The sequence below is a fragment of the Fomitiporia mediterranea genome (assembly GCF_000271605.1).
Source record: "Fomitiporia mediterranea MF3/22 unplaced genomic scaffold FOMMEscaffold_1, whole genome shotgun sequence".
NCBI classification, from domain to species: Eukaryota; Fungi; Basidiomycota; class Agaricomycetes; order Hymenochaetales; family Hymenochaetaceae; genus Fomitiporia; species Fomitiporia mediterranea.
Genome location: NW_006760386.1, coordinates 1,136,735 through 1,154,265, shown reverse-complemented (window position 1 = coordinate 1,154,265; position 17,531 = coordinate 1,136,735). Strand labels below are relative to the sequence as shown.

General features: G+C 47.2%; 6 protein-coding genes across 6 annotated transcripts; 4 read left to right on the top strand and 2 right to left on the bottom strand.

The window, feature by feature from the left end:
* Positions 1–251: 251 nt before the first annotated feature.
* On the top strand, positions 252–3,679 carry FOMMEDRAFT_137778 (cation efflux protein). Its single transcript, XM_007261365.1, has 13 exons — positions 252–315; positions 388–598; positions 679–764; positions 820–880; positions 937–1,188; positions 1,239–1,482; positions 1,542–1,742; positions 1,795–1,888; positions 1,939–2,031; positions 2,095–2,200; positions 2,260–2,991; positions 3,061–3,261; positions 3,324–3,679. The coding sequence occupies exons 3-13, from the start codon at positions 706–708 to the stop codon at positions 3,576–3,578; spliced, it is 2,298 nt and encodes a 765-aa protein (XP_007261427.1). The 5' UTR covers positions 252–315; positions 388–598; positions 679–705; the 3' UTR covers positions 3,579–3,679.
* Positions 3,680–3,828: 149 nt separating this feature from the next.
* On the top strand, positions 3,829–5,478 carry FOMMEDRAFT_16138 (uncharacterized protein). The gene is made up of 2 exons (XM_007261364.1): positions 3,829–4,987; positions 5,055–5,478. Exons 1-2 carry the CDS (start codon positions 4,040–4,042, stop codon positions 5,118–5,120), a joined length of 1,014 nt encoding a protein of 337 aa, XP_007261426.1. The 5' UTR covers positions 3,829–4,039; the 3' UTR covers positions 5,121–5,478.
* A 721-nt stretch (positions 5,479–6,199) lies between these two features.
* Positions 6,200–6,508, bottom strand: FOMMEDRAFT_42049 (uncharacterized protein; the record flags this gene model as incomplete). Its single annotated transcript, XM_007261363.1, has 1 exon — positions 6,200–6,508. A coding segment is annotated over one exon (309 nt), but the record flags the coding sequence as incomplete, so codon positions are not given.
* Positions 6,509–7,033: 525 nt separating this feature from the next.
* FOMMEDRAFT_137775 (uncharacterized protein) lies at positions 7,034–13,433 on the bottom strand (the record flags this gene model as incomplete). Its single annotated transcript, XM_007261362.1, has 20 exons — positions 7,034–8,154; positions 8,229–8,325; positions 8,385–8,612; positions 8,674–8,948; positions 9,001–9,220; positions 9,277–9,409; positions 9,457–9,731; positions 9,793–9,960; positions 10,015–10,164; positions 10,214–10,541; positions 10,594–10,838; positions 10,892–11,112; positions 11,168–11,335; positions 11,393–11,582; positions 11,634–11,782; positions 11,836–12,021; positions 12,072–12,962; positions 13,016–13,199; positions 13,254–13,330; positions 13,427–13,433. 20 exons carry the CDS (start codon positions 13,431–13,433, stop codon positions 8,021–8,023), a joined length of 4,326 nt encoding a protein of 1,441 aa, XP_007261424.1. The 3' UTR covers positions 7,034–8,020.
* A 77-nt stretch (positions 13,434–13,510) lies between these two features.
* Positions 13,511–16,165, top strand: FOMMEDRAFT_100722 (Metallo-dependent phosphatase). The gene is made up of 11 exons (XM_007261361.1): positions 13,511–13,918; positions 13,970–14,118; positions 14,174–14,519; positions 14,574–15,021; positions 15,072–15,145; positions 15,199–15,236; positions 15,298–15,476; positions 15,538–15,740; positions 15,790–15,844; positions 15,899–15,925; positions 15,981–16,165. The coding sequence occupies exons 1-11, from the start codon at positions 13,564–13,566 to the stop codon at positions 16,123–16,125; spliced, it is 2,019 nt and encodes a 672-aa protein (XP_007261423.1). The 5' UTR covers positions 13,511–13,563; the 3' UTR covers positions 16,126–16,165.
* Positions 16,166–16,337: 172 nt separating this feature from the next.
* Positions 16,338–17,362, top strand: FOMMEDRAFT_130646 (concanavalin A-like lectin/glucanase; the record flags this gene model as incomplete). Its single annotated transcript, XM_007261360.1, has 4 exons — positions 16,338–16,699; positions 16,759–16,829; positions 16,880–17,119; positions 17,181–17,362. 4 exons carry the CDS (start codon positions 16,338–16,340, stop codon positions 17,360–17,362), a joined length of 855 nt encoding a protein of 284 aa, XP_007261422.1.
* Between the last annotated feature and the right edge of the window lie 169 nt (positions 17,363–17,531).

Here is a 17,531-nt window from a genome sequence, read left to right as displayed (position 1 = left end):
ATTGATTTAGTGGCATTTATTCCTGGATCCAGTTGTTAGATGAACTATTTACGTAAACATTTGATCTCGAATTTCGTGTTCGCGGATGGTGAGGTGTCGATCATCCAGACGCGGTATTGCGGTTTAAGCTTTACTTAGCTTCTTACCCTCCTCCTCTGAAGTTTGTTCGCGACTTTCTGTCCCTTTTAAACATTTAGGAGTATCTGGTAATGCCATTTTGATCTGCCAATCTCTCTGGTGAGAAGGGATGTCTGCACCGAACTCGAAGACGCGTTCGAAGATCGCGCTCAATCCTTCACGAATATCATCTGCTTCGTACGTCTCCATCTTCAACTCACCAACAGTAGCACTCACTAATCTAGCTTCAAATATTTCTGACTCGAAAAGTCTTCCCGTGACCCTCCTATCACGACTTATCCTCTCCAACATCCTACTTGTCGCGTCTCTCGACGCAGGGAAGGAATGGCTCTTGTCGGTCGACCTACACCTAGGCGTTTTCTGGGTACTTATTAGAGTGCTTGCATTTGGCGGGCTTGCTGTTTTGGTATGGGAGGGGGTTAAACAGGAGATAACGAAAAGAGCGAATGCAAGGGTCGAGGTCAGTTCTTTTTGCCTTGAACACTATATTGTTTATTGCAGACTTAACGTGTTTATGTGGTTCTGCAAATGGTGGTACAGTGGTCGGTCCTTGGAATTGCATCTTTGATGCTGTTCGTTCAGCAAGCATGTTTATTGACAGCTCTCTATAGAATTTCTGCGATAAGGTGCGTGTATTGAGTTGACTTGTGTCTTGTGCTGTCTCTGATGGAGTTGTTGTAGAGTTGCTTTATTTACGAACTTCGCGTCGTTCTGGGTTGGAGCGCTAGTTCAGCACGACTCCGTAAGCGCCCAATTTCCCGAACGTTGTGGACATTCAACTGATCATTCTGGCGTTAGATGCGCAAAACGACTATTCTCGGCGTCACTTTCTTATTTTCGTTCCTCTCAGACATGGGGTTTACGCTGTCCAATGTCAAATATGCTCTCCCAGGCTATGTGGTTGTATTTATATACGGGCTCTCCACCGTAGGCCTCGAACATACGCAAAGTGTTCTTGCACCTGCTTTAGGAGTGAAAGCTACGAGCATGGCTACAATACTAGGAGCAACTGTCATTGGCCTTCCATTTTATCTCTTTAAGAGCCTAGTTGTAAGCTTCCCTCTGCTCCCATGCACTATACTTTACTAAATTGTTGAAAGTATGAATCCACCGATGCACCTGCCGCTCCTTTGGTTGCCTTCGTAGCCCTACCAGCACTTGCATATTCTCTTCTGTACCTTACACCAAGAACGCGGGAAACCGTTAGTGCTGTTGCTTTACCAGCAAAGCACTTCAGGATCTCGTATGCGAGTACTCTGGTGCCGGCGCTTATTCTCGGACCGCTTGCGTTTTCCCAATTCCCTTCATGGTCTGATTGCATTGTGGCCGGGCTACTCTTCTATGGTAAGCCCAACTATAACAATTGAGCAAAGGAGTCGGCTGCTTTAATGTATCGATTACAGGATCTGCTCCAGATAGCACTCAAACGCTCGCTAGTCCACCGCGTACTCCGACGATTCGTCTGGCTAAGGCATACTTGAAGACAGTCCTTGCAAATCCTGAATCACGCAAGATATTTTATTTCTTGATATTAAATCTAGCGTACATGCTCGTCCAGATGCTTTATGGTGTTTGGACTAATAGCCTGGGACTTATCTCGGATGGTCAGTTTAATCGGCTTTGTTACTTCCAACATTGAGTCTAATGGTCCCGCAGCTATTCATATGGCGTTTGACTGCATGGCTATTGCAATGGGTCTTTTTGCGTCAGTCATGGCTACCTGGCCGCCAAATGAGCGTTTTACATATGGGTCAGTGTTTCGTTGATCTCCTCTTCACCCCTTAATGACAGCAAAAAAAGGTACGGGAGAATCGAAACGTTGTCGGGATTCGCAAACGGAATTTTCCTCATTCTTATATCCATTTTCATCGTGTTCGAGGCCATCCAACGCATGTGAGTGATACAAAATGTGAAAATTTTCTGGACTTATGACTAAAACTGGTTCCGACCTTGAAGTATTGATCCGCCTGAAATGAATACGAGCCAGCTACTTCTAGTTAGTACGCTCGGGCTTCTCGTCAACCTTTTCGGAATGTTTGCGATGGGTGGACACCATCACCATGTAAGACCGCGCCCGTCTGATTTGTATTGTGTTATGTGTTTATGTTCCTTGACATCCAGGGCCATTCGCATTCACATGGTCATCCTCATGGTGGCGAATCTACTTCGCATTCGGGACATGGGCATAGCCATTCGCATTCTCCGGAGTTGCGAATTTCGCACTCTCACCACGATCATGACCATGATCGCAATCATAGCCACTCCCCGATTTCAAACTCTTCAACAATATCCGACTCCATCGAAGCGTGTTCTGGAGAGCATCACCATGACCATGAAGAGCACAACGCGAGCCATCACGGTCTCGCCCCTCATTACGCAACACCGACTCACTCTTCTTCCGCACATGTTCACGCACATGGTGATGGTCACTTACATGTGCCACAAATAAATGGGGCAACTGTTCCAGCATCTGCACCTCCAGGCACCACGCGCTTTCATGTTCGCTCGGTATCTCTCCACATCCCCGCCGGGCACAACCTTAGTCCACCTCTCAACTCTCCACCGAGTCCAAATGGCCATTTACTCCCGAACCCGCCTCATATGTCACGGCATACTCGAACGCCAAGCATGATGCCTGCTCCCGGCCTTCTTTCTCCGTCGCTGTCTGAAAATAATCCTTCGTCACCGCTGACGCCAAGCTATCAATTCGGACATGACGCACATTTTGCGCAACACCATGATCATTCACATGGTGGGCACGTGCCGAACTTGCATGATCATAGTCATAGTCATGGAGGAGATCATGAAGGACATAGTCATAATATGCGTGGCGTGTTCTTACACGTAATGGCTGTAAGTTACCGGGATAGCTTTATTCAGCTTAACTGAATACTGATTTGCTTGCTATTTTACTTTATCAAGGATACGCTCGGCTCCGTTGGAGTTATTATCTCAACGTTGCTCATCCAGTTTTATGGCTGGACTGGCTTTGATCCAATCGCGTCCCTGTTTATTGCTATCCTCATCGTAGCAAGTGTCGTTCCACTTGTCATAGACAGCGGGAAAGTCCTCTGTCTCGATGTATCAGATCGTGAAAATAGTATCAAGCAAGCGCTTGCCGAGGCATGTTTGGCCCCCTCCCGATGATATTATCAATGAGCGATGCTGATTATATTTTCCGATAGCTATCAATGGTAGATGGCCTAGTAAACTACACCGCACCCCGATTCTGGCCAAAAGATTCCTCGAGTCTGATCGGCTCGATACACGTCCAATTAGCGCGTGCAACCCCTTCACTCGACGATACGACAAAAGCAACGTGGGTATCAGCTGAACGCGTCGTAGAACGCGTAGACTCGATTCTACGCCGGAGAATTTCAGGGCTGGAAGAATTAACAATTCAAGTTGAAGGTTCAGGTCCTGCGAGTGTTAGCAGCTAGCTAACTTACGTCGCGTATATTTTCAATAATTCGCTTTCCATTACGGACTTGTTTATGGATCTGTGTATTTATTTATTTACTCAAAGACGGATTTTTGCAACAAAGGAAAATAAATTATAATTAAAAGAATTCACAAGTCAGGAGAGAAAGACACATTGGAACTCCGCCTGTAATTTGAAACTCAGCTGTGCAGATTGGGCGCTGGCGCAGTACTCTTTGCCTCATATCTTAGCCCCCATCCACCACACTGACAGACCTACGCACCCTCACGGCATTCAGGCAAGGTTAGAAAGACCGGGTTTAGCGTTGCGCAAGTCTGGTCATATGTTCTTGACAGGTCATCACTTCTGTGCTCGCGTATAAGACCGTGGAATACTCCGACAGGTGTATGGCTCCAAGCGTCTCACTTAGGCGTTATCCTCGAGATTTTGGGAACATTTCGATACGTCTTTGCATAGCGCATGTCACAGGCTCCTCAACAAACTAGCTACCAGTCGCTCCCACCAGTTGCTTTACCCACTTATCCTGCCCCTATGCACGATGTGTATCGATACTGGCCGTCGACTGTGCCATATCAGTATCCGATATCGAGCCATCCTGTTTGGAACGGTCCGATTAGATACAACCAACCAGTGCACCCAGACTATGCGGCCTTTTTTGTAGGTCTGAATGGACAGTTTTACCAACCATTCGACGTTTCTCCGCATCTAGCTGGTCAAAACGTGTACCCCAGCCATGCTGCTGCGCCACTTGTCAACAATAAAACAGATGTTTCTTATCTCCAACAGCAGCCTACCCTTCCACTGTCGATATGCGAGAAGATGATGCCTCCTATCCAACCCTTCGACGTGAGTGTACCGCCTCGAATCCACCCACAAAATCATAGGCCTTCACCAGTCGTCATGACTAACCCACGAGTCAAACAAGAGGCTCCTAATGACAGGTCAATGCCCTTCCTAGCTCCGAATACGACGCCTCGTCCTCGAGAAACTCAGACTCAGAACGTGCTACGTGCAGAGTCTGCGCCGGTGGTGGGAAATAATACTGGACATCTATCATTGAAGGATGACAAAATTCGACGAATCTCCGCGTGGAGGGCTCAGGTAGAATCGCTGACAGCATACGACCACAGCCGTGACGTCGCCGCCGAACCGATCGTTGACGTTTCCGATCCGTCTCGGGACCGGGGCAATTTCTACCCTGCGCTTAAAAGGAAAGCCGACACAGCCGGGCCCGAAATTTATTCTTCCAATCCTTTTTCATTACCCGTGACGAGCGCGAGTAAACGCGCCCGAACGGTTTCAGGACCCGACAAACCCATGCTTGTTACACCACAGAAACGAGGTTCTAGAAAACAGGGGGCTGAAAAGAGAAGGTCGCCGTGCCCGGCTTGCAGGACCGCTCACAAGGTTTGTTTTTCTCTGGACAAAACAGAAGTTTATTTTATCGCACGCTGAATTTTTTCTTTTAATGCAGAAGTGCGACGGGAGGCTCTCTAAATGTATTTTTCACGTTCGAAATTCACACGACAGGCCACTTTAAACAGATTCATAATCCCGAGAGAACAAAACAAATCGACAACCTTTCCAGTAATTTACTCGAGCTGCATTACTCACTCACGATCATCATGACACACGTATAGATTTGGGTTTCGCTATCAGTCATAATTCAGCATTCAATCCGAAAACAATCTGAATCTCCGTTGCTTTTCGCTTCCTTTCATTTTGCTATCACAGAGGCTCACACTCGATTAGCCAGTTTCACACATCAGACGGGCTTAACTTTTTCATTGTTTTTCTTGCGACGCTTTTCTTCGATAGTAATCATGCTTTTTGTATCCAGTTTGAGTAGTAGCAGACAACCAGCATTTTCTTGTTCCTGTACATGATACAATTGTAACACCAATCAATAGTAGTTGATGCTTTGTAATGTTAGCTGGTTGGTCTGCTCACGTTTTCGATGGACAAGGCAGTGTGCAACTGTGCATTTCACTAGATCGAGCCGGGTGGTATCTTACCTGCATTTAAACCAGACCTTGTCAAGTCAATTGAGTTTTTCCACTTTAGTTAAGGTTCATCAAACAAAGTCTACATGAAGGCCTTGTTGACTCCAGCAAAGCATTTGAAAAATGTTACGAATCGAGCGGCGCGGTGTTTTCTTGAAAGCCTTTAGGTCGATATCGGATACTTCTGGTGGTGGGATCTTCTTCCGGTCGAGCTAATTGGCCGTTTTACAACGTGAGGTAGACTCTAAGTCTGATTAGCAAGTTATTGAGAGGCGAGTGACAGGTAGATGAACATAATTAATGCCAAGAGCACTCCGAGTATGACATTATCAATCCTCTACTTCCGCACCTCTTCCAATCCTTTAGCAATCTCTCGAGCACGCAGCTCCCTTTCCTCTCTACGTTCCCATAACCTCCGAATAATCTTCTTCCGTGTATCCCAAAGCGACGCAAGTTTCTCGATATCATTCTCCCTTTGTCCGCCTATACCGGTAGTCTTATCGAACTTGACAGACATAGCCTTCTGTACGGTCTTTATGTGTTTCAAGTGGAAAGCATCTTCGAGAGCGGTTTCGCGTAGCCAGCGGTCTTTCCCGTTCATGTCTTCTACCATTTGAGGGTAGTAAAAGGGTTGTTTGAGACCTACGACGGCGCGTTTGTGGGACCGTTTGGGGCCGCGAGGGGTTTGGAGACGGCCGATTGTCTCGGCGTGTCGTTGTTTTATAGGAACGTAGTAGTTATCTGTACGGATATACGTGCATTCGACGCCGTATATTGCGAGTAGGTACGAGCGTATGTCTGTTTTGGTGATATTTTGCGGGACGTAGAAGGTCGCTTCGTACGGGTTGTAAGGTTTACCAGGTGGGGTTTGGTTACGGACGAGCGTGAAGATGATGTTGGGGAGGTAGATTCGTTGACCGACGATTTGTTCGTCGATGGTACCGTCTGACCGACGCGTTACTCGGACACCACGTAGACGACTACGGTCGGAATCGCGTAGGACTGGCGGACGCACGTAGTCACGTTTTTCTTCGATTGTGAGCGCGGAATCTTCGGGGTTACGCGCAAAGGCGGTTTCTGTCTGTGCGCGTTTGTCTTGGACTTTGAGAGGTGCGGAGGTGGCTTGGGCGATGTCTGCGAATTTGTTGGAGTTGTAAGAGTCTGAGGACGAATTTGAATCTGAGGAGTTTGTTGCGTATGCTCTAGTTGCCCGTCGAAAAAGTAACAGTGACTTGTACGCGGACGATACGGCCGACGTCGCACGGAATGGCTGCAGCATCGCGGTACAATACGTTGTTTGTTGGTGTACGGAGGAAAAGTGAATTTCTTTCGGTAACTCGTCTTCACTTTGACCGCAGATCACTTCCTAATTTGGCAATACATAAACGCTCGCTCAGAAACTCAGAAAACATTGAACGCGAAACGCCTATGCTTGCTCTCGCCCGCTACCAGACGCGTCGCGTCCTCTCATCTACACAACGAAAAACCTTCTTGTGCAGGTGCATTTCAACAACGACAAACAATGACGCGACGAAAGACGCTCTACGTCGTTTACTCCGCGAAACTGCGCAACCTGTTGCGGTCGTAGCCTCATACTATCCATTCGACGGCAAACAAGAAAATGAAAAAGAGCATAAATTTCATGGTGCAACGTTATCCTCGTTTACCTCTATCGCATTGTACCCACACCCGCTCGTTGCGTTCTCGTTACGTATACCTTCTCGGATGGCGACTTCGCTCAAGGAACGTATAGCGCAGTCGGAACACAATGACAATCCCAATTTCGACTTTTCATCGCGAGAAAACCAGAAACGTGAACCAGGACGAAGACGAGGACCAAATCTCGTAATCAACCTCCTCTCAAGCACCCAATCCACAACCGCACACCACTTCGCACGTGCCGACCTCTTCCCCGAACCATTCCGGATAACACCTCACGAACTCACTGCAGAAGGCTTACCCGTCCTCACAGGCTCCCTCGGTGCGTTATCGTGCGAGCTCGTTACGTGCATGCCGTTGCATAATCTTCTCGATGATGGTAGAGGTGTTGATGCCGAGGCTGACACCACTAATGCGAAAGAAGGAAGCGTGATTTCTGAATTGTTCATTTCGCGCGTCGTACGCGTTGAGAGTGTTGGGACTTTGCCGTTAGGAAGTGGAGCTTTACCGTTGTTATATCATCATAGAAAATATGCAACAGCTCGTCCGCTTTGACATTTAGATACTAATTTTATTTACGTACAAGGGGTTGTTTGGAACTTTCATTTTACGCGTTGCATACACTTCTTTTCTTGGGCCAATCCACGTCTTTATCGGTTGACACCGAGTTACCGGAGTAATACTACTTGCTAATAAATACAGCAATACAATTCCAGAAAGCATTCAAACAAAGCGAAGTATTGATGATGCGAGATTCCAGTTCAATAGACAATTGAGTCTAGAGCTTCATGAACGAGAAGAGATTGCCAAGCTCCACCCATCTCCGTCCACATTGTGACAAGTATTTATCAACAATCTCGTTCATGTCATCTAGAAGTTTCCGATTGTTCTGGACAGCGGCATCAATGGTACCTGTTGGATTTTGGATGTACGAACAGCCAGTCAGTAAGGCATTCCAGTGACCAGGATTCTAATAAATAACGCACTCTTTTGAGGACTAGCGATTGCAGACTTCAGAACCTTCTCAGGGCAAACAAGACTCGAGTAGAACATCAGTTGGGTATACAGCTGATTATCGGAGTACTGTATCACATCATGAGCCTCCACTCCATGAATCACTGACAAGTAAAGAACTACCGTACCTCGAAAGCCACTGTGCCTTTGCATTCCCTCTTCAGGCAGCGTCTACCATACACGCTCATCATGCGTGTACGATTGCGGCACATTGGATCATCGCAAACAGTCCAGCCTTCGTAGTATCTATTGATATGCTCCCGTATTTGGTTTTCGAGCTGCATTTGCATGCTCGTCGTCTTTAGTGGAGCTTGACAGCCTTTGCAGGTCGGTCCGGACGTTTGTATTATGGACGTCTGTAAATATCACATTCGTTCGACATCGTTCATTGTTATGAATGAAATATTGAAAACCTACCCCTCGTTCCGAGATATGTGTGAATGGCATTTCACCCTCGCACTTTCGGCATCGGATCGTTAATGGGTCACAATCTTTGAACCTGACGTTATCAGGCATTTGCGACTCTAGCGTGCCAAATGCACGGTCGTCCGAGTCACCATTGTAATGTGAACGGAAGCGGCCTGGGTCGAGGCCAAGACATTCCGCGAGACGTGCTCTATCGGTGCCTTCGATAGGCTCACAGAGACGTTCAATAGGCGGAAGGATTTGCTGTGAGAGGTAAAACTCATAGTCTTCGCCGAAAGGTTAGCGACGCGTCGAGGATGTGAGGAATGCAGTACTTACCTATTTTCAGCTCTCCGTTTGCCCTTCTGAGCTCGTCAGGGTGATGTGCCCTATCTGCCTGAGCAGACTTCATCGATTCGGCACCTTCGTTTAGGCAAAATATATATGGAATGACATCCCCTGCTCTAGGTTGCTGGCCCTTCGACTTCAAACGTAACGCGACGGTGACATGTGGTTGACTCTTCGCGTCCGGATAGTCTTCAGGATTTTTACCAAGACGCTATGGGAAAAGAAAAGAATTAATCCCAGTCAGAAACGTAACGCACTTCATCTTACCTTGTTGATAATGAACTTATCCAAGTTGATCTTGTCACCGCGAACCTCTTCACCGAGCTTTGATAGATGCTCGTGGATCTGTTCGACAACTGTTTCCGTAGCTTCGCCAGACAAAACCATTTCCAAGATATGGCTAGGGGAAATAAGTACAAACTCATCGCCTGTAGAGACTGAACTTACTGAGAGGTATCTTTCGAGAGCTGACAATATTCTCGACGCTTCATGTCCAAGCCCTTTACTTCGACAGAAGTCCGCTCTGCGTCTTCCACCTTGAGCGCAGCATACTTCTTCTTTTGTAGGAGAAGCAGACGTTGGAAGATACCATCCAAGTCAATCTCGAGCTTCACATATTGTTCGTTGACCAGTTTCTTGAAGGTGTCTGATATCCTTAGCGCTTGAGGCAACTCCGTGACATTAGAATTGACGAAGATGGAATCTGTATCGCCATAAATGACCTGATGTTGGTAGTTAGAAAAGAGAACCACGACGTCTGGGGAACGTTAAAAAGTCACTCACGTCGAGACCCTGGTTTTCCGCTAATTCTCGTGTCCTAGCCAGAATCTCACGTCCTTTATAGGTCGTGAGTGCAGCAAGAGGTCGAGCATAGAACCTTGAATACTCGAATCCGAGGCACCCGTACATACTATTGGCTGTGAGTTTGAGGGCTTGCTGCTTGATATCGTACTACAAAAGTTTCGCACGTCAGTCGCCATCATCTTTCACATTCGTCTCATTTACCTGGAGCATCTTAGCATGTGGTGTCGAGCGATCCTTCATTAGCTTTTTGACTTCCCTTCGCCTAGCAACGAGAGTAGCGATGAGCCTTGGAAGCACTCCTTGGGGGACATCAGACGATGGTGGATCGGGGATCTTCTCTTCTTCTCCCTCCTAGATAGAACGTCAAGTATTGTACTTAGAACGGCACGGGAGTACTCACCTCACTATCGGCCCTTTCTACAGTGGTGAAGTCAATGTTGTATTCCTGGATAATGCTCGGGTACAACGAGTTGAAGTCCATGACAAGAATGTACTTGTCCCACAAGCCACGCTTCGGCTCGAAGACCAGGCCGCCCTTATACTTGTCCCTCTTACTTTTTTGTGTCACTGGGACTACTCCGTCTCCTTCAGCTTCGGCCTTCACGGCAGCAGCAGCAGCAACCTTCTTGCCGAAAGTTTTATCAGGGCAAATGTATTTCAGACGATGGAATTCGTGAAGCAAGATGTACTCGTTTCGCTCAGCACGACCGCCATTCAGTGTCTTGTTCCTAGAAGAGGGGTCAACTCCGAATCGATCCGCAGAAAACATAGAGCACCTACCAGGAATTTCCGGCAAGGTTTGTCAATTGCTTCGTTAGCGGAAGAATTTGCACTCGAGCAGCAATGGCCATTTGATAATGAGCATCAAGCTCGCAATGCTGCACAAACCTAATGAGTTTGTCCGGTGTCGACAGATTACCATCGAAGTAATCGGCCACTTCATCTGGATCAATGTCTTCGCGTTCACATTTCAAGTGCGTTGCGCACATCTCCGTCATCGACCATGTAGTTGACGAAATCATGCCCTGAAAATTACTCTATCAGCGTTTTTTTTTTGGTATCCAAGGCAATACTGTACTTTGGCACCGTCGCTAGCAAGGTCGCACAACAACCTCCCATTCAGGAATTTGATGTTAGTTCCTTGTTTCCCAATGTTCGGCCACCTCGTCCTTCTGAAACGGCCTATCCTTGACCAGTCTTTTAATTTTTGGTCACGCATGCGATCTAATAGAACATCTAATGACACGCCGAGAAATTCATGGCCAACGATAACATCGGGATCCGTCCTGAATATCGTTACTGACGGAGAAGTAACATCAGAAACAAGACTTCTGAAGCTCCGACAAGAACTTACGCAGGAGGTTATTGAGCAGTGCCCTCTCGTTTGCCTCTGCAAGGATCGTTCCCTTCTTGTTCGACTTAACGGCATCTTGAAATCTAGCTGGGAATTTGACCAGTGGCCTAACAAGCGTGTGCACGGTGCAGGACAGTTGATCAGGTGGAGTCGGATCCTCAAGATCCACTTCCGTCATCTGTTAGTCAGAGGAGGTTGCAGGTACTGCGTTACTTGATGACTCACGGTCCGACCATGTACGTGCAGTCGCACAAACTACTTCCCTCTTGTTTTCCTTGTAATTGACGACTGTACGTACAGTAAGGCTCATAACCGTCAATGGTGGCGTTTCCTTTGGCGCGTCCGCATCGGTTTCGGGGAATGGGTTGATATCCTTCGGATTGGAGACCGTGGCTTCAAATTTACACCAGGATATCTGAAGCTTTTTTCAGTATACATAAGAGTTGTAGTTTTCTTTCTCACTAACGCCTTTGTGCTCAACATGAGGCTCTTTAATTTGCAGCCAGCATGGTCCCATAATCTTTCTCTTTAACACGAGCAGTTCGAATGCGCTCGTCCTCGTGCCGAAGATTCGCGCAATGGTATCAGTTTGTAAATTTTCTGATAATTGTGGTTCTGTTTCAAAGAAATTGGAACGCTTCAACTCGATAGGACACATAAAGACAAACCAGAAAACGGATATTTGACTTTCATCCAGCTGTGTTCATTCAGAGGCACATCCGGTTCTCCAAAGGCGTATTTTCGTTTGACGAATTTGCTCTTAAACTTATTTATTCCAGCTTTCTTCCGCAAAGCATCGAAATCTTTGGCAACATCAAGATTGTCTGGGACGATGTCCGTCTCGTGGCCATCCTCTGGATGAGTGTTAGATGGCACATAGTAAAATGTGTGGTGCATAGCATACCTAGTTTCTTCGGACGCGACAGAACAAAGAGGTTACGCTCCAAATTTTCTACCGTAAGACAGCAACTGACCCAGAGTTTCGTCTTCTTATCCTTGAGCTTACCAATGAAATGAACATTCCCGTCTTGCTCTAGATAATCAATCCAGAAGAACCGCAGCGACCCATCGTCTTCCAAAGCCGCAACGTTGGAAGAACGCACGTTTGCACTACGTCCACCCAAAGGGCCAAGGGAGTCGTCATTCTTTTCGACTTTCAACGAAGCATGTACGTTTACCCAAGAAGGCGTTTCATCCTCCATTTTCTCGACCTTTACGTTATTCACCGCATTTGATTCCTTTGCGTGGCGGTGGTTGAGAAGATCCATGTCGTCGTCCTCCATTTTCACAATTTCGATCTTCGGCTTCAGCTCCTCTTCATCATGAGTAAATTCGCTCATGTCAATATCGTCGAGTGAGTCATCATAAGGCGTGCTGAGACCCTCCGAGCTCGTGGCAACATTGAAAATTTTGAACTTCTGTACCGCTGGCTTGACGTCTGCGTCTTCTCTTCTCTGCCGTTTGAAGGGTCCTGAGATATCCAAGTCGTCGCTCGGCGGCACTGAGTATTCGTCAATTGGGCCGTCAGAGGACGTGTCCGCGTAAAAGTCCCCGGGCGCTCTGTACCCATTGAAATCGTCCGGAGAAGACGAGGTCAGGGGGGAGATATCACGCGGCTTTCGCTTTCTCGATCGAAAGCGCGTGTCCGGCGTAACCTTTTCCATTTTTCCCAGCAGCGACGACATGAAGTCGTCTTCAACAGCAGCTGATGGCTTCTGCTTATAGTCATTGAAGGTTGCAACTGGCGGAGGAGGCGGAGCGGGTTTCGTCTTCACGAGTTTCGATTTTTTCTTTTCTAAGACGATATTCAGGTGCAGGAAAACACATCAAAAACTGCAAGGCGCCTACCTTTCGGTTTCACTTCTTCGTCGGACTCCATTCCTTGATCCTCACCCCAGTCATCCATGCCATTGTCGGCATACCCGTCTACTCCATCGTCAACGATGAAATCATCTCTCTGAAGTCTCCCCTTCACGATGGACTTGTATTGCTCCTCGTCCACTTCGTCATACACCTCAACGTCCTCTTCTGGCTACAAACGCGTCGTAAGGTATGCCGCGAGGGACAATTCGATAGACTAGCTTACCTTCCAGTCTCGACCCCCGCCTTCTCTGGCGCGTTTATAAGCAGCAAGCTTGTCGGGTTTCGCGTTTTTGCGACGGTCTGTCATGTCTCAAAGTTAGAATACAAGACGCGCTCAAGACGCGACTGTCATATGTCCGTGTCACAGCGCATTATGTCACGTGTGCGTAGTTTCACGTGACATCAATGAGCAGACGTGTGCACTGTGCGACAGTCGGTACTTCCATCCACTGAACTATAAAGTTCCTACGAACCTTTTGTGCGACTGTACACAATCAAACTAGTATTTGGAGGCTTTTGTGTACTTCAAGCCCATGGCGATAGCCTGTGGTCGATTTTTCCGCTTTCTGCGAGCTATCTTCGCTCCAGCCGCGACTATCATTGGATTCGGTCTTCTCTTGACATGGATATTCGTCCTTTACCAGCCAATAGTGGGCCCAGGAGAACTGCAACGATTAGGATGGCAAGCTTGGGAGCCCGTATCTGATACCAAACTTGCATCTGGGACCGGTTCTAGCGCGGAAGAACAAAGCTCTGTACCAGGAAGTGATGTACCGAGCAACAATGATGGTGTCGATTGGTGGAACGTGTCAACTCAGAGTACTGAACCGGATACAGCAAGCTTACCTTTGGACGTCTGGTCGCCCTTGTTGAATCATGTAACGGGCTGTGAGTCCCCTTACCGTTATCTTTTGGAACTCGCGCGTTGAGCTCCAACAGTAACAGAGATTACGGTCGCAAAATGCATGCTGCCCCAGGCGTTATCTTACCTCTGCGTTCCTGATTCAACTCCAGAGGCAGATGCTATCAAGGGCAAGTGGGTTCGTGTAGAACGGGATTTGAATAGGATGTCTGGATTCTGGTCACTTGTACGTCGGAGGTTTAAATGATTGCATTCATTATTACTGACGATCACATGTTCAGTATATTTATTACCGTCGAAGCCGTCGACTGGACGTTGACCTTGTCAATGATATTGTACTTCTACCTAAAGGCGAGGAGCCGACAACACAAGACAATTGGCGCAAAGTAGACGTCTCCGTTCGTGATGGTGTCCCTCGTGCGCCACCACTATTCCTATGGTATAAATTAGGACCAAGGATGTCCTACTTGTCTACGGAGGAAAAATCAAATCTGATAACGGAATTGGATGTCCTATTCGGTGATGATCGGCCATGGTACGGCTTTGAGAAGCTCGACCCACCAACAACGGAAGGCAGGGAAGGACACTTAGACACTGCATGGCTCACTTATCGACGCGGAGTAAAACGTGAGTGCTGTCTTCTATATGTACACTGCCGTTATTCTGAATGTTATGATTTAGGCCCTCCTCGCGCTCCACCCTTGCATTTCTCCAGGGACGGGAAGTTCAAGATCCTTCAAATAGCGGACCTACACTTCTCGGTATCCCAAGGAAAATGCAGAGACGTTTCGTTCAGTCCGTGTACGCATTCAGATAATCTTACACATACTCTTCTGGGGCATGTTCTGGACGAAGAGAAGCCAGATATGGTCGTGTTCACTGGTGACCAACTGAATGGACAAGGAACCTCATGGGATCCACGCTCAGTTCTGGCCAAATTCGCCAATGCCGTGACCGATAGAAAGATCCCTTGGGCTGCAGTATTTGGAAATCATGACTCAGAGAATGGAATGAACAGGGAGGATCAGATGGCACTGCTGCAGGGAATGCCTTACAGTGTGACGCAACGGGGCCCGAAGGACGTTCATGGCGTTGGCAATTATGTTCTCAAGGCGTATAGCGCAGACTCGTAAGTACGTTAACTGAGTAACAAAGAATGAAGCTGACTTGGATAACTAGTTCGAAAATGCATCTTTTGACAATGTACTTCTTGGATTCGGGATCCTACTCCGCGGGTGTTTGGGACTGGTTCGGTATATATAATGCTCAATCACTTGCCTTGTTCTGTATCTGACTTTTCAAAAAGGATTCTTCCATCCAACTGAGTACGACTACATACGAGAGGTAAGATCCATTTACTCTATGATGATACGTTGTTTAATAATACTCCGCCCCTCATTCGAAGAATCAAATCAGTTGGTTCTTGCAGGAGTCAGCCTCGATTAAGCCCATAGAAAGACCGTTCACTCCTGACGGAGCAAGCGACTTTGGTGACATTTGGGAACGTCAATCCGCGAGTCAAGTCACACCGGGTACTAAGAAACTAGCAAAGCCTAATGCACTTATGTTCTTCCATATTCCTCTGTACGTACGTAATCAAGGACGTAAGCTGGCGTGTTACTAACAATTACTGATTGTCATCCAGGCCGGAAAGCTATTCCACTCCAGACGTTGATTCAAATACGGGTATTCCTCTGGACATTGGTATTCACGATATAGAGGATCCTGGAAATGCCAAGAAAAACGACGGTTTCTTTGATAAGGGCATTTTGCAAGCATTAGAAACCGACCATAGCGCAGGGGGTAATGTGAAAGAAGTTAAGGTCATCGGTAACGGGCACTGTCACGGTAGGCTTCCCTTGACGTCTTTGAAATGCCTACTAATAGACGTCGTTAGTTACTGAGAACTGCAGAAGAATCAGAGGAGTTTGGCTGTGCTTTGCTGGTGGAGGGTACGTACTGTACAGTCTCATACAGATCAAGGCTGACGTGAATGCTGTTTCCAGCTCATACTCCGGGTATTCAAAGATTGGGTGAGTTACGCACATCCCAGATATTTGCCCGATAATTGACTGAACACTATTTTAGATTCGACCGCCGCTTCAGGATATATGATATCTCAGATTACGGCGAGACGATCCGTACGTACAAACGGACCGAAAAGGATGAGATCCTAGACGAAATGACGTTAGTTGGTAAAGACGCTGCGTCTCCTTACGAAGGCACGACCTAGGTCCGGCATCATGTTAATCACTAAAATTCTTGTATTATATTGTTTGTAATTCACACAGATTCAGGATTTGAGTTCTGACTGGACGTGCTTGTTTTGTTCTGTATCTGTGATCGTGTGTGTGTGTTGCGTTTCCATCTGCCACCACTCTCTTCCGAATCTTTGTACGGCAACATCAAGTGCTACTACAACTTTCCTTCGTCTTTCGTTAGACCATGCGCTCGTTTCAACTTCTCTCTTCGTTCTGTTCATTCGCCTCGCTGGCTCGAGCTACAGTCATTGGCAACTCCCACGCTAATGGCCTTGTATCGCCTTCGGACTCTGAACAAGCACTTAGTACACGAGAACATAGCGACTGTCGGCCCTTTAGCTTGACCTTCTCTCAGAATGACTTCCTCGCACCAACTCCCTACAGTGACGCCCCTTTTGTTGGCGTCAGCCACCCAGGTACATACGAAACAACAAACGATGGCTTACAACTGTACCTCAAGAAACCCCAAGGCCATATCACTAAACACGGAAATGTCAACAGCGAAGTTGGAGAAGGTGCCACCGTTAACTCTACTTTTACTATTCTGTGAGAATTTCTTCTCTGATTTGCTATGTGAGCCTAATCGACGCATTACATATTTCAAGCTACGGAAAGGTTACATTCGTAATGAAAGCGCCTCTGGTGGCAGGCGCTGTTACTGCTGCGATTCTCATATGTAAGCCCAGTTTCTTTGTCGACTGCAACTGAGAGTTGATCGGTACTTAGCGGATGGACGTGACGAAATTGATGTCGAACTTCTCGGCGGCGACCCTCGCCATTGGCAGACAAATGTATACGCGCCCAGCTCTCACGACAAAGAACCTCTCTGGGGTGTATTCGGAGAAATCGAAGACGTGCCCTCACGCTTGCCATTGATTTCTAGTTATCACAACTATACGATTGACTGGACCTCAGAACGTATCGTCTGGTCCGTCGACGGACATGAAGTCCGCACTTTGAAACCTAGTGAGTTCAATATTCCATATTTACTCCCAGTGAAATTTGATTACTAAACATTGCTGTCTAGGCCGAACGAAGATCAACGGAACAGAACACTATCCTACTCAGCCGGCCCGAATTCAGCTAGGAATATGGGACGCTTCAAGTCCGGAAGGTACTAGTGAATGGGCTAAAGGCCCGATAAACTGGGACAGAACGCCTTCCACGATATCTGCGACAGTGAAGAGCATCCGAATTGAATGTAGCTAAGTTCAACAACGCTACCATTCCGTTTGCTTTCGTACGATGGACACTCTAAATTTCATATACCGTAATAGTGAATGATTTGTATTGAAGTGATTTCTCTTTGTCTGCTGCCTCTTTTGCTTGTGTCACTTGCGTTTGTTGTGTTGGATTGATTAGGTCTAGAGAAAACGAT

What these genes read in the sequence shown, in the direction of transcription:
- FOMMEDRAFT_137778 (XM_007261365.1), top strand. Translation starts at nt 706, where the DNA reads ATGCTGTTCGTTCAGCAAGCATGTTTATTGACAGCTCTCTATAGAATT. An exon ending in GGCCGGGCTACTCTTCTATG is followed by an intron (nt 1,483 to 1,541) that starts GTAAGCCCAACT and finishes TATCGATTACAG; the next exon opens with GATCTGCTCCAGATAGCACT. An exon ending in TCAAGCAAGCGCTTGCCGAG is followed by an intron (nt 3,262 to 3,323) that starts GCATGTTTGGCC and finishes ATTTTCCGATAG; the next exon opens with CTATCAATGGTAGATGGCCT.
- FOMMEDRAFT_16138 (XM_007261364.1), top strand. Translation starts at nt 4,040, where the DNA reads ATGTCACAGGCTCCTCAACAAACTAGCTACCAGTCGCTCCCACCAGTT. An exon ending in CTTGCAGGACCGCTCACAAG is followed by an intron (nt 4,988 to 5,054) that starts GTTTGTTTTTCT and finishes CTTTTAATGCAG; the next exon opens with AAGTGCGACGGGAGGCTCTC.
- FOMMEDRAFT_100722 (XM_007261361.1), top strand. Translation starts at nt 13,564, where the DNA reads ATGGCGATAGCCTGTGGTCGATTTTTCCGCTTTCTGCGAGCTATCTTC. An exon ending in TGTCTGGATTCTGGTCACTT is followed by an intron (nt 14,119 to 14,173) that starts GTACGTCGGAGG and finishes TCACATGTTCAG; the next exon opens with TATATTTATTACCGTCGAAG. An exon ending in TTATCGACGCGGAGTAAAAC is followed by an intron (nt 14,520 to 14,573) that starts GTGAGTGCTGTC and finishes GTTATGATTTAG; the next exon opens with GCCCTCCTCGCGCTCCACCC.